Source organism: Convolutriloba macropyga, chromosome 5 (assembly GCF_964194025.1).
Source record: "Convolutriloba macropyga chromosome 5, txConMacr16.3, whole genome shotgun sequence".
NCBI classification, from domain to species: domain Eukaryota; kingdom Metazoa; phylum Xenacoelomorpha; order Acoela; family Convolutidae; genus Convolutriloba; species Convolutriloba macropyga.
Genome location: NC_134472.1, coordinates 70,260,578 through 70,274,961, shown reverse-complemented (window position 1 = coordinate 70,274,961; position 14,384 = coordinate 70,260,578). Strand labels below are relative to the sequence as shown.

The 14,384-nt window shown below is 37.9% G+C and overlaps 1 protein-coding gene across 1 annotated transcript; it reads right to left on the bottom strand.

The window, feature by feature from the left end:
- Positions 1-99: 99 nt before the first annotated feature.
- On the bottom strand, positions 100-1,945 carry LOC142339602 (endoribonuclease LACTB2-like). The gene has a single exon (XM_075389753.1). The coding sequence runs from the start codon at positions 1,085-1,087 to the stop codon at positions 179-181; it is 909 nt and encodes a 302-aa protein (XP_075245868.1). The 5' UTR covers positions 1,088-1,945; the 3' UTR covers positions 100-178.
- Between the last annotated feature and the right edge of the window lie 12,439 nt (positions 1,946-14,384).

Genomic DNA, 14,384 nt, shown 5'->3' with positions numbered 1-14,384 from the left:
AAAACGGTCAAGCAAAAAAATTTGCATAAAAATACACACGTTTACAATAATTGCTTCTGATTCGAGAGCCATAATAAACTTAAATGGGTTAAACACAAGCTGTCTGTATAGTAAATTCGAAAAATATATTAATCTATCAAAATGATATATTTAATTTCTGATACCAAAAGCACCATGTTCAAAGTCTACAATCAGCTATCTTATATTTCAGTGGTTGCTCGGTTCTACTCAGTACTTCAACAATATTCTCGTCGATCAACTTCTCCAGATGCACATCAATATTTTTCAATGCAAGTGGCTTAAGCTTGTCATTTAGTCCCGCATAAACTGATGCTAACAGCTCATCTGTAGACATCGGCTCTTTCTTCAAGCACTCCAAAATCTGATTCTCTCGCTTCATTCTGTGCTGTATATACTCCTCAACTTTTGCAGCTCCATTTTCAACCACGGGACCATGCCCTGGGAAAATTTTCTTCACCGGCTTATCAAGAGTTTTGTAAATATTTAAGGTTTTCATATAATCGGTCAGATTTTCAACAAGTGCGCTTGTTTCACCCAATATGCAATCACCTGTGAACAAGATTCCATCTTCTTCCAAGTAAAAGCTAGCGTGATCAGTTGCGTGTCCCGGTGTATATAAAACTCTTAGCGTTGCGCCTTCTGTTTCAATAACTTCCCTGTCGACAAGATGCGATGTATAACTATTATGAAACGGAAGTCGTTCATCTTCAGCTTTCCCGCATCTGAATTTTCTAATGTTCACATTATGGGACACCAATCCTAGACTGCTTTTAATAATTCCTTCAACACCACCTGTATGGTCAGAATGCCAGTGCGTTAACAACAACGTATCGATTTTACAATTAACTGATGTAAGTTTTTCATTAAGGAGTTGATGATATTTCTCTATATTAGCGGCAGGATTGACATTAGGATGGTCGCCAGAATCAATTAGGATGCGATTCGCGCCAGTGCCAATCAAATAGGTGTTAGTTCCTTGTAAAGGTCCGACTCCCGGATTCTGAGCTAATATCCTTATAACTCTGCTGGAAAGCACTGAAACGTTCTCCAATGCTGTAAGATTCATTACAATCTTGAAAAAATTGTTGCGAAGGCAAGAAAAAAGTTAAATCAGTTTATCAGGTATCAATGAGGTTAGGCTCCTGACTATTTGCATTTAGTACGAAATTTGCAAAGATGCTCAAAACAAAGACGCTTGAAAATTCGTTAAATGTATAAAAAGTAAATTAAGAAACAATGAAGCATCAGCAGATTTCAGAAATCAAGTAGTTGCTCATAACATCGTTAAACAGAAGGTAAACACTATGGATTTATAACAAAGGTCATTCACCTAAGCTGAATCAAACAGCTGCTTTTAGCATTGTCTAGTAAAATTAGTTAAACAAATCGCAGGGAGCCAAAAATAATAGAACCAAGAAATAGAGGCGAGTGAATTATGAACCGTGCAGCCTTCCTTCTTCAACAATTGCAAACAAAGAAAAATCAGCGGGTGTGTTTGACTTCTTGCGGGCTCTACATCCCCTGAGACATACAGACAGCTTCGCAGGACACCTAAATTTACCTTGGTTTGGATTACGTTGATGGTGTTTGAGTATCGTTCACTTTTCTTGTCGGCTAACTTTTTCATGAACTTGGTGACGGAGTGGCCAGCACCACCAGTGCAGGTAAAAACTAGATGATTGAAAGATCTGTGTTAAAATTCGATAATGCAGGTCTCATATTTTAGTTTTTTTAAGCTGTTCGTGATATGAGTAGACATGTTTAGTGGTTTCTGGGCATGAGGATGTTAGGGGTGGAAAACTTTGACATCGACAGAAGTCCTAGAAAATCGAGTTTCCCAGAGTCAATTCGAGCTTCAATGTCCAGTCGAGCGTCGTCGTCAGTGCTTGCGCTTTTATGTCGAAAAGATTCTCCTTGAAGCGACTGAAGCTTTGGCTCTATATCGACACCATAAGAAACCTTGTTCATCAGGCTCGCGAACGTGTTTCGGATTTCGTTATTGCAAATGTGAGTTTACCCGCCTTTTGTACAGGCAGGGCATTGTCTTCAATAAAGCAAAGCTTCAGCGTGTGAATGGCATACTATATGCCGCACTTTTGCCCAAGACACCTGAGCATTGCCTCCTAGAATTTGCATATCTTGTTTGACTTACGCTACAATACATCGCCCGATCATTCTCCGCAAAACTTCTATTTCTTCTATGGGTCTGACATCAGAGTTATTGTCAAGCGGCTTTAGACGACAGGCATTGTGAGCCGCTAAAAGATGTGGGGGTAAAATTTTGATGGCAATTCCATATGCCAGTTTTCCTTTAGTTTTCAAGGTTGGTGGAGGATTCGTCAAATGCAGTAAGTAGACGACGCAATTCCTCGGCATCAAAACCTGAGGGTTTATGGATACCATGGGTATTCAATGCAGCTTGTTCTAATTTTTCTGTGCTTAATTTTTTCACAGACTGAAGCATGATAAGGAAGACCAGGATTTTCGACATGAAGTTTCAGTGTGGGGTCGGCTTCGCTTGCACTTTCCTTTGAGAACATCTAGAACAGTGGACGGTCCTTTTGACTGACTGAGATATAGAACTCCGCCTTTATGATCTGGTTCTAGCTGCGGGATGGCGCTGGAGATTTTACCTTGGTACATGAGGCGGTTGAGGTGGGGCACTTCATTTTGATTGTTCTTCCTAGCTTTTGGTAGTCGGAGCTGAAGGGCTTTGCTTTCAGAAAAGTTGTCATCTAATTGTCCCTGTCTCCACATCGAGTCGTCTGCTAATGGCCTTATTGACAAAACCGTCGTTGCTCTTCTCGGTGCGGGGCAGTATAAGATGTGGAAATAGCATGGCAGCATAGATGGCAAACTCTGCATGTTGCTTTTTTCTGGCTATTTGTCGGAGTAGCTCCTTCAAGGTATCCACGAACTTGATGTCTGTTTTGTTCTTGGGCACAATAAAGAACTGTAATTTCCAATGGGCTTAATAGATGGTAGGATTATATAATTATTATTATTATGTCTTCGTGGACCAAAAATTTTAGGAGTCGAAGTTTTACAGCTAAAGGGTTTTTATCACAGTCATCAGTCTAAGTAATTGTTCATCTGTCTCTGCGCATGTCGCAGTCAATCGCGATCTGCCAGTTGAATGTCAAGTTTTGTTGAATTTTCTTTCCACGAATTTCCAAATGACATCTAGGATTCAAGACTTCAGTTCTGACTTATGTGATTCAATCAATTTGCCAGGCGACATGTTCGAAAGACAAAATCTGATCTGATTTTCTTATTCATTTCCCGGCGATCTCTTGGTCCAATAGGTATTGGATCTGTGTATCTTCTCTTTGGATATTTTCTGTCGACAACAAAATCCTGTTGGAGGTATCACTGGGGGATGGAGGTAGCAGCAAATTAGACATTTGCATTAACAGTGGAAGAGAGAGAAGGTTGAGAACGCAAAATTAATTTTGTTGATCTCATTTTATGGTCCATATCACAATTTTTTTTCGGTAACTTCAGTTTTTTTAGATCACCTCTGTTCAAGCTAAAGCATTGCATGCCGTAGGTGAACTGGGAGTAACAGTGTCCTGAAGAGGGAAAGTTTCACTTGTTTTCTAGTGAGGTGAGAACTGTTTCTGCGCACCATGAACAATACTGTATTCGCCTTTGCAAGTCTTTAGTTCACAAGCGTTGTCGAGTCACTGTGCGTAGATTTTTCGACTTATTCTCCTATAGGACGGAATCACGCTGTACGACGGTGTTATCAAACATGTAAGGCGCAGAGCATCGAAGTTGATCATGCAAATCATTGATAAAAAACAGAAAATTAGTGACCCGGGAAGTGATCCCTGTGTGACTCTGCTAGCGGCATTTCCAGAATTGAGGATGAGACGTTGTCAACTCTAATTAACTGCTTTCCGTTCTGCAAGCAGTCAATCAGGATTTTAAGCAGACATTCATCTACGCAAAACTTGGCCATATTCTGTATGACATTGCGGTGAGGTACCTTATCAAAGACTTTTGAAAAGTCAGTTTAGAAGGCTATGTCCACATATTAGTGACGACTGATATGTATTTGTCACGTCATAATGGTAGACTCTGAGATACTTTTCGAAGTGATCTTAGAATGATACACAGATGCAAGTCTCCAGAACTTTTCTGTCAGTCTTGAGCAATTATGTTTAGCTCCATAATGATACCTGATATCTTTCATTAAGTATTGGGGATATGGCTGCTGTTTTCTATTCTGATTTAATTTTGCTGAGATTTTTTTTCTGTGCACAAGATTTTGTAAAAACCAGCGAGTACAGCCTTTGCCGTATTAAAAGTTGCTTAACCACTTAAATTCGTGGGTAAGTGATTCTCGTGTTTTATTTCTGTTATACTCAACTTTTGCTTTGCAGAATAAACTAAATATAACCAGAAGTTGATTCTAATTACCTTCTTATTTGTAATGGTTGATGCTTGGGGTCTTTCCCATTATAGCCCCCCCCCCCCCCCCCCCATGAAATTATTGCCCCCCCATTATGGTATAATTACCAAGTTTGGGGGGCTATAGGTTATCTGACCACTAAGCTGGGGGGGGGGGGGCTATAATGGGAAAGACCCGATTCTTGCTCGCCCTTTGCCATAATCCCTTGCAGTGTAACTGACTTATTCAGACTTCTGTTGTGCTTGAATTCATATCACAATTTCTTGATCCTAGTAATTTGTCTCGAAAGATATTTCTATCGACGTCACAGAATTCTGCTACGAGGTTTTCCATTTTCCTGAAAATGTTTCTGCCGTAGCTGTTGGGCTTTAATTCTAACAGTTTCCTCTAGAACTGCAGTTTCTTCAGAATGTGAGACTCAAAGGGTAATCCATGGTTGGAGTTGTTAACTAAGTACAGTTCTCCGAGGCAAACCTGCTTCTACGACATTTTCAATGTATTGGTAGAATTGTTCACAAATTTTGTCGATATTCATCTAGAGCAAGGGCTTGAATGGATATTCGCACATCCCTTCCACCACTTCGTGTTTTTTACACTGCCAAAGTTGCAAAAGTTTTACGTAACTGAATTGTTATATTGCACTGCGCTTTCAACAAGTAGATGAACTATATAGTGAAAAATAACAGTTAACAGTCATATATGGCATCAAACGTCATATTGAGTATTGGGTGAACCAGGAAGTTTTTGTGGTAGGCAACGTCAAGTTTATCATTTTTAAAAGTGGAAAAAAATTGCCTGCTTCAATAATCTGTTATCAAACGCATCGATGATGGCTGACATAAAGTCACCTGTGCTTACAAGGGACCTGCAATTGTTATCAAAGGCATTTATATCATCGCACACAACTAAAAGGTTTTCGCCAAAAATGCGTTCATCAACTCAGAAAATTCCTTTTAAGAATAACCATAATGTTCATAAGTGGCAGTGATTGAAATTTCCATATTCATCGACAAAAAACGGAGTTGTCTGGCAGAGCTCTCGCAATTTCTTGAGGGGAGAGAGAATTGACTGCAATTGCAGAGCCATCGTGATGATTAATTTCAGTTGCCCCCGGCAAAATGTAAAGAAATTTTGCGACTAACACTTCTTTTCTTCTTGTCAATTGCTAGGAGAAGCATTTTTATTATTCTATAGTGGTATCAGCGACGTTCTTGGTTTTGTTGTTGTTGTTGTTGGGGATTTACAGCTGTGCTGAAGGGTCTAAAGTCCCAGTCATCAAAAAAATAATGTCCAATACTTTCTAGTTTTGACAATCGCAAACCAATTGCCAAGTGCACATATTTCGCTCAGAATACTTCTTCTCGAAAAAATTCCACATTCTACGTAATATTCGGTTTTTCAGTCCATGTGGATCCCATAAGTTTATTAAATTTTCTAGGCGGTTTGCAATTCGACAGGTTTTAAAGGTGAATTGGCAGCGCGCTTTCTCTGTTCGAGTTTTCGTCATTTTGAAAACTTTGTTGTTCCTTGTTTCTTTCGTATGTACTTCTGGTAGCTCGATGCCGCTATTCTCTTCATTCAAAGCTTTTGAAACCAGCAATAGATCGTTAAGCTGGATAAACATTGGTAATGGCAATATGTTTAATAGTCGAAGCTGGCTTTTGTATTCTGTATCTTTATTTCCCGTTTTCCATTTGACTACGTTTTTTTGAAACTTTTCCAGAATATGAATTGCAGTTCTTCCTGCAGTCAAGCACGTGAAACCATACAGCAAAACCGACAAAATTAAGGACTTATATAATCCAAATTTCACAAACGTGTTTTCTTTAGTTGCAACATTTCGCTTAAGCATGTACAGAACTTTATTTGCTTTCTTCATTCTTTCTTCAATATGATGTTTCCACGATACATCAGCCGCCACGTGAATACCAAGATCTTTGACAGTCGTGGATTTCGCCAAATCTTTTCCCATAAATTTGTACTGTTGGTCTCTACCTCTGAAATTCAGATACGCACATTTGTCTATTGCCAGCTTCATTTTATTTTGGATTATCCAGTTCTCAATCCCATGTGGATCATCTTGGACTTCCCTGTAGATTCTTTGTACAGCCAGAATTTTAAGATCATCAGCAAAAATAAAGGGCTCAGAAAACATCAGGACATCTGGAAGATCATTAATAAATATACAGAACAGTATTGGGCCTAGGAGTGACCCCTGTGGTACTCCGCTTGTTATATCGAGTATCTTCGAACTGGTATTGTCCACACGCACATTGTCGTTGATCACTCAAGTAGTCGATTAAATTTTCGAACTAACATCCTCCAACTCCAATGTCAATCAATTTTTGAATTAACTCATAATGTGTAACTTTGTCTAAAGCTTTTGAGAAGTCAGTGTAGAAAGCAATAGTCTCTGATTGAGGGTCCTGATTAAGAGCTTCATATATTGCTTTGAGAAACAGCAGCATATTTGTTTGCACATATCTTCTCCTTACAAAACCATGTTGACTCTTAGTTAGGAACTTTTGAAAATGATTATGCAAGGCAATGTATATACATTTTCCCCGACTCTTGCTATCAATGTTCAATAGTGAGACAGGCCGGTAGTTTTCAAATTTTCTTTTTTCTCTTTTTTGAAAATAGGCGTTATGGCACCAACTTTCCAGCTGTCGGGTATTTTCCGCAGCCTTTTTAAATTCCGAATGACAGAATGCATGATGATGCAGAGATTCTTTCTCGTCTTTACGTAAAAAACCGGAGGTATACCATTCGGTCCTCTTGATTCTGTGGCATCATTATCATCCATTATATTTCTGATTGTGTTCTTCGAGATGTCAAAATCTGTAAGAGAGGGCTTTTGTACTTTGAAATCTTTCAAACTGAAATTAGTTTTTGGGGAGAACACGGAGTGAAAAAAATTGATTTAACATATTTACTTGTTTGCATTGAAGTGAACTTTGCTTGGTATCATTCATCAAAACTTTGGGCAGACAGGCAGATTTGTTTCGGCTTTTCAGACGTTTAAAAATTTGTCTGTATTTCTCGATCCCGGTAAATTTTCTTGGTACACAACTCTGTCTTCTCCAGCTGAATCAGTGACTTGGTTTTCCAGTTTTAGAACCAACTAACCAATTGTTTTCTGTAAGATGTTGGTTTATTCTCCAATAAACGTTTCTGTGTCTTCAGCTTATTAACCAAATTTGAAGTACCACAGGAAACCTAAGGTGGCAGTGATTGTCTATGCCTTGTTCTTTTCGGGACAAACAAATCAAAAATTCCGTCGAGATACCTTGTGAATTCTTTGCTCATTTTGTTGATGTTGTTGTAACAAATTGACTGGAACGGTTTTTCAACAAGATGCTCTTTTATAGCGTCATAGTCAACATTCCCAAATTTTTTAAAGTTCTGTATTAATGGTTTTGTTTCAGTAACTGGGTTTTCTAAGGATAGACAAATAGCTTCGTGGTCAGTTAGAGTATAGATAGATGGAAAGGATTTGTTTAATTCAGCGGATAGATGACAATTTTGATAGAAGGTAGTGTCCAAGATGTTGTTTCCACATGTCGGGAAGTCGATAATTTGCCGAAAAAATTTCTCTTCAAACATTTCGATGACTTTGTCTTCAGTCTCGTTGGGACTATACAGTGTCTTCCAGTTTGCTTCTGTAAAATTAAGGTCTCCACATATGACAACTGATTTGGTTTTAAGAATTTTTCTCAGGAGCAGTTGGAAGTCCTCTATCGTGTATCGATATGAGCTTGATATGGGTGGGCTGTAGAACGCATATAGAAGTACTTGAGTGTCATTGAGAGTAATTTTACCGACTACACATGAGTTGGGTAGAGTGGAATTTTTTTCCGATATCAGAGTATTTTTCACAGCAATGAGGGTACCTACATGCGCATTTCTATCTTCAATCGAGGCCCGATCACTTCTATAAATATTGTAATCGTTAAGAAAGAGTTCGGAGTCATGAATTTTATCGATCAACCAGGTTTCGCAAAGACATAGAACATTATAATTTGAGTTAATTACTGAATTTATGAATTTTGATCTTCTTTCGATATTTATTAAGCTTCTTGTATATAGTTGGAGGATATGGAGAAAGCCTCCTAGTCAGAGGGCATTCTGTACATCCAACTGCACTTTGACCCTATCATTGTAAAGTTCAAGATTTCGAATTTTCCATTTCTCCTTAGGTACACCTCCGTCAAGCAGCTCCCTTCGCTTTTTTAACATTTGATTTTCTTTCAGTGCGTCATCCCTCGTCAACGCTGGCAGCATTTAAATGTTTCTTTCGACCAAATTATTTCTGAATTCTCGACATTTGCAAGAGTGATTCTTGTTTCGTGTTCATTTGCCAAGTTTACTAATACTGCCCTTGGCTTTTTTCTATCATTTCAAAATTTTCCAAGTCTTTGTATTTCCGTGACATGTGCATTCGCACATATCGAATTGAGCAGATCGCTAACTTCATCGTTTGTTGGGACAAAAATTTCCCCTTTCGTTTTATTAGGATCCTCAGGTATCCCTTTTATTCTTACACATTTATTGATATTGTGACTTTTCGAGTTTTCATCAGTTTTAACTCCTCTAGGTTTTTCTGAAGTAGTTTCAACAGCAACGACAGCAGCATATGTTTTTTCAACTTTGTCACACGTCATTTTTGTAGCGTTCCCAATTTTCTCAACCACTAAGTCCGTTAGCCGCCTTTCAATATTCATCAGTTTTTCCCCAACATCCAAGCTATCAAATTTTTCAGCAACTTTTGCCAGGGTTCGACAACGAATAAAATTATCCCTTTCATTTTGTTCAACACAATTATTGCAGAGTAGCATCACATCCATACCAAGCTCTTTAATGCAAATATTTGCAGCTGAAGAAAGAGCTGTACCTTCAGGAGTCAGATGCATGTTACAATTACATGCCACACAAGTATAACTCTTTTCGTTTGCGTTAACGGCCTTCTTGCAAGTTTTACAATTTTTCCCCATTTCGTGTTATATTATTTTCTGAGCAAAACCAAGGAAATTAATCGCTAGGAATTTCTCGAAAGAAAATTACGACGGGGACTTTCGGTTAAAAGTTCTGATCCGGACCAAGGAACTTAATCGCTAGGAACTTCACAGAACTTAAACTAACCTCAAAATTGATTATTTGTTGGCGGAGTTTTTCTTTCGTCGTTTTGCGGGTTTGCTATTTTTCTTTTTGCAAATTCGCTTCAAATCACCGTTCTTTCGTACGATTGAGAAGAGCGTTTTCAATTCGAGAAATGGATCCAGGTGAAGATTGCTGTACTTTTTCAACACTTTCTTATCCTTCTGCTTTCGGCGGGATAAAAGATTCTTGACTATATGCACCATCGGTATCTTAGTTTCTTTCAATTTGTTGTAGACGTCAGGAGCGCCTTCTCTGACACAATAAACAATTCCAACTATATCAACCTTTCGTTGTAGACGTTCGATTTCAACTTTTAATTGATCACCGTTGAGGGGTGTTCTCTTATCGCTTTTCGGGCTTGTTACCGTGTTATTGATAATATCGTGCCACAATATAATTTTGGTTTTAATTTTAACGCATTTTAATCGATTTTGAACTATCTTGTACTTATATTTAGCGTTTGGATGTAGACTGTATCCTGGTTTCGAGATAACCTTCCCTTTGAGTCGTTTTCGAATGTTATCCCACTTCTACAGAGAATGATGTAATGCGCTAGCTCCAACAATAAACAATACAAAAGGGCAACCACGGCTACCCTGACATTCAATTATATCTATTTCATAACCAGCAAAGACCTCACTGAGTTCGCTTGCCATCAAATCTTCCCATTGTCTATTATTTAAACACATGGGGCAGTGGTTGTACACCACACGTGTTCAGCATCTCAATGAGGTCTTTGCTGGTTGGAACAAAGAGTTAGCTTTATGTCATTTTTTGGATCTCCAGGATTCCTTCGGTGCTAAGCGCTTGAGTGATGCTGTGATTGAGCCTTTTGAGAGTTCATGCGCTGGTTTGTGCTTCGGAAGAGCACGGGAAATCTTATCGACCACGCCTGAACAGTAGATCTTTTCAGTTTTCTCACATATGCATTGTTTGCAACAGATACAAAAACAGGATCATTCACCGATGTCATTTTTGAAATTTTTGCAACGTTTTGTTAAGTGACTCAAGGAATAAGCAAATTCAAAATCTTTGATTGATGTGGCAGATACCAGGAAATTAGTAGGACTCTGTTTGAACTGACTCAGGGAGTAAGAGTTAACACAAGGAATAAGACAAGTGGCCGCAACTTTGCAAGAAAGTTTTTGCGGCGTTTTGTTTTGCCATTGTCATCGAATTTCAATTTGTTCACAGCATCCTAGTTTACCTCCAACTGTAAAGGTCACTGTGTTCACACCGACCACATTAAATAGTGTCTTTTCAAAATTGGAATGAAAGGTCTTGTACTGGAGACTTCCAATAGGAAAGTTTTAGAGAAAAGCCTTGTATGTAACAAATGAGGTATCATATGTTCAAACCTGCACCCACAAGCCACCTACTTATAGCCGATTCGCAAGCTCGGGAATTAGAATTTTTGAACTTCAATTTCCTCTCTCTCCCTGGTTGACAAAACCAACACTTCTATTGAGTGCCACAGTTCCGGATTTTGCAATTGTGGTTCCTTCAGTGGATAGTCAAAGCGTTTGTTTTCCCTTTTCTATCTCTGCTCGCAGTGACCTTCAGGTTACATCGAGACAAAGAAAGAAACTTTTTTTGCTCCCAGTGACCTTCTTGCAGTGATACTTTGCCCGCAGCGATCTCCAGGTTACACAAAGACAAAGACTAAATTTTGGAGGCATTTTTTGAAAGCAAAATCATTCCAATAATGACAAAACCCAATGAGAATACGCCATTCCCTAAAAGTAGTAAGAGCAAAACAAACAAACAAAAAACACGAAACAGTTGTGCAAATTGCTCTAGCAAAACCGACAAACACAAATTTTGTTGTGTTCAATGTCAAAAAACATTGGGGAATTAATGAGTCAAAATCCAAGGAGACTGCTGACAGGATGCAAGAGGACCTCTGCCAAGTAGAGCAAATATTAGAGCACCTAAACATCGAGATCTCATCCTGATATCAGAAGGCCGTTTGACAGACTATAAGTACAACGATAGATCAATTTATATCAGTCCTGAATTGTCACCCGAGGACGCAAAAAAGAAAACAAAACTTTAATAAAAAGGTGAGAACTGACCACTAGCGGAATAGTTTCAAAATTGTTACGTATTCGGCACTTTGTTGAACTCAGAGAAGAAAAAAGGCGACAATTGGGTTATCTTTCCAAACGCCAATGAAGAAAGTCAAACGACTAAAGAATGACTACATAGGAACGCTACAGTACACACCGTGAATGCTCGAAGCCTGCTAGATCTAAACAGACGAACAAGTTTCGCTAATATTCTTTCAACTTGCGACTATGACATTGTGTGCATAAGAGAAACATGGTTAACTGCTGAGGTCACCAACGAAGCAATACTTCTGTCCTCCTATTTTATATATCGAAAGAAAAGGAAAATCATTGACTTCAAAAGTAAACATGGGTGAATTCTAATTGCTGTAAAATCATCCCTTAAACACAAAAATGTGGATATTTCTTTGATCCACGATAATTTTTTGTTGTTAAGATAAAGCTTTCAATGTCTTCTCTTATATTTTGTTGCATATACAATGCGCCCGAGCAAAGCAACTACCGGTGGGCATCAAATGATTTCCTAAACCTTATTGAAAAATTAAAAACTCTATAGTGGACACCAATTCCTTAGTTGTGCTTACAGGTGACATCAATTTTTCAGAAACTTCTTGGGCAAATATGTCTTTAACAAAAGACTACGAAGAAATAATTTTTGATCAATATATAGAAAAAATCTCTCAAATCTAGCTCCAAGTCAACTACAAGTGTTTCTAAGCAACAATCCAGAAATAGTTCTCAATTTTACCCACGAACGTTCGCTGTTCAAGAATTGTAGTATTAGTAACAAAACTTGCTCCGACCGTTTTCCAATTTGCACTCAAAGAAACCTCTTACTTGATGCACCATTAATTCAAGCGAGTGACAAATTTGCCTATGAAAATACCGACTGGAAAGAGTTGAATTTCAGTCTTACAATTGATCCCTTCATTCCTTTTGGCTACAGTAGTGTCGATTTTCTTCTGGAACAATTCTACAAATGGCTACGCAACAAAATATGAGAGAATATACAGCTTTTCACTAAACATCGGGCAAGTTTACAACCATGGATCTCAAATGTAGCATCCCATAAGATAAATAAGAATAACACTAAAGAGCGAAATGGAAAATCTAATCTCAGCCTCAAACTGAAGATTAAAAAATTAGAAGTAGAGGTTCGTAGAGCGGGTGATAATGATCTCTCAGTTTATGAAGCCAAAATTTTTGAAAGCCGACAATTCAGCAAATTACAAAAATGTCTTTCATCAATTCGCAAAAATCCACAAGTATATCCTATAATGTTTTGGAAGGGTATTGAGCTAACCACAGATAAATAAAAAGCTGAGAGCTACAACTTCTTTTTTGCGAGCGTCTTTAATCAAAAAACAGAAATACCAACAACACGCTCAAAACAAAATCTTAATTTCATCAAAGTTGCTTCCACAAAAGTCGAAAACCTGCGCAAAGATCTTAATATCCACAAGTCTACTGGACCAGACGGAATTGAAAATTTACTGCTGAGAAATTGTAGTAGTTCAATCACAAAGTCAGTCATATTCTTGTACCAAACAATAATGAATAAGGGAACCTATCCTACATATTAGAAAGTAAGCCAAATAAGTCCCATTTTTAAAGACGGTAATAACTCAGATGTAACTTGCTGCAGACCCATAAGTCTTTTAAATTGCATGTCCAACGTACTTTAGAAAATTATTTTTGAAAAAATATACGAACTAGTAAGACACAAACTCTGTGAAAATCAATTTGGCTTCAGGAAAAATTGATCGCAACCTTTGCAGCTTTTATTATTTTTTGAGACAGTGTACAAAAAGTTTGCTAATGAAGCAATCAAAGACCTAAGCATCTTATATCTTGACTCTGCAAAGGCTTTTGACACTGTACCACATAATTTTCTGATATAAAAGCTTTATAACATTGGCGTTGGAGGGAAGTTAATTCAACTGATATTGTCGTACCTAACGAATCGCAAACGATATGTGAATATCAACAATGAGGTATCTGATTTGATAGAGGTCTCCAGTGGTGTCCCACAGGGTTCCATATTAGGACCTCTTTTCACATTTATTTTCATCAACAACTTACCTGAACACCTAACTGAAGTAATTTGCTATGGTTTTGCTTATGATATGAAGCTGGTAAGTGAGAAACAAGGAATTACTGAAACCGAGTTTCTAGCTGGTCAACTTGGTGCAAAGAAAATCAAATGAGACTAAATGATAACAAAACTCACCTCCTGAAAATCAAGGGAAATATAACGGCGTCTATTGACAACCATAAGCCAGATCAAGTAAAAAATCAGCAAGACCTTGGGCTCTAAGTTTCAGAAAACCTAAATTGGAATGAAAACTGCTCTTTTAGAAAACCAAAAGGTATGTGTGTTTTTTTCAAGCTCAGAAGAAATATTTCTCAAAAAGGTGAACAAAAATCTGAACTGAACGCTTATTTAAGTTACGTTGTACCGATAGTTACTTATTGCTCACAGGCATGGTTTCCAAATAAATCGCAAATGAAAGAAATTGAAAAGTTACCAAAATTGCCACAGAATGGATTTTGAGCGAAAAGCAGAGCTAAATACAGCAACTTTTTACCTTGAATTTGTTGCCTCTCAGCCTTTATATTGAAATGCACGACTTTTTGTACCTTATTCCTTTAAAACAAGGTAAATAGGACGTTGAACTATCGAACCTAGTCAGTATTCATGAAAGTAGCGCTCGTCA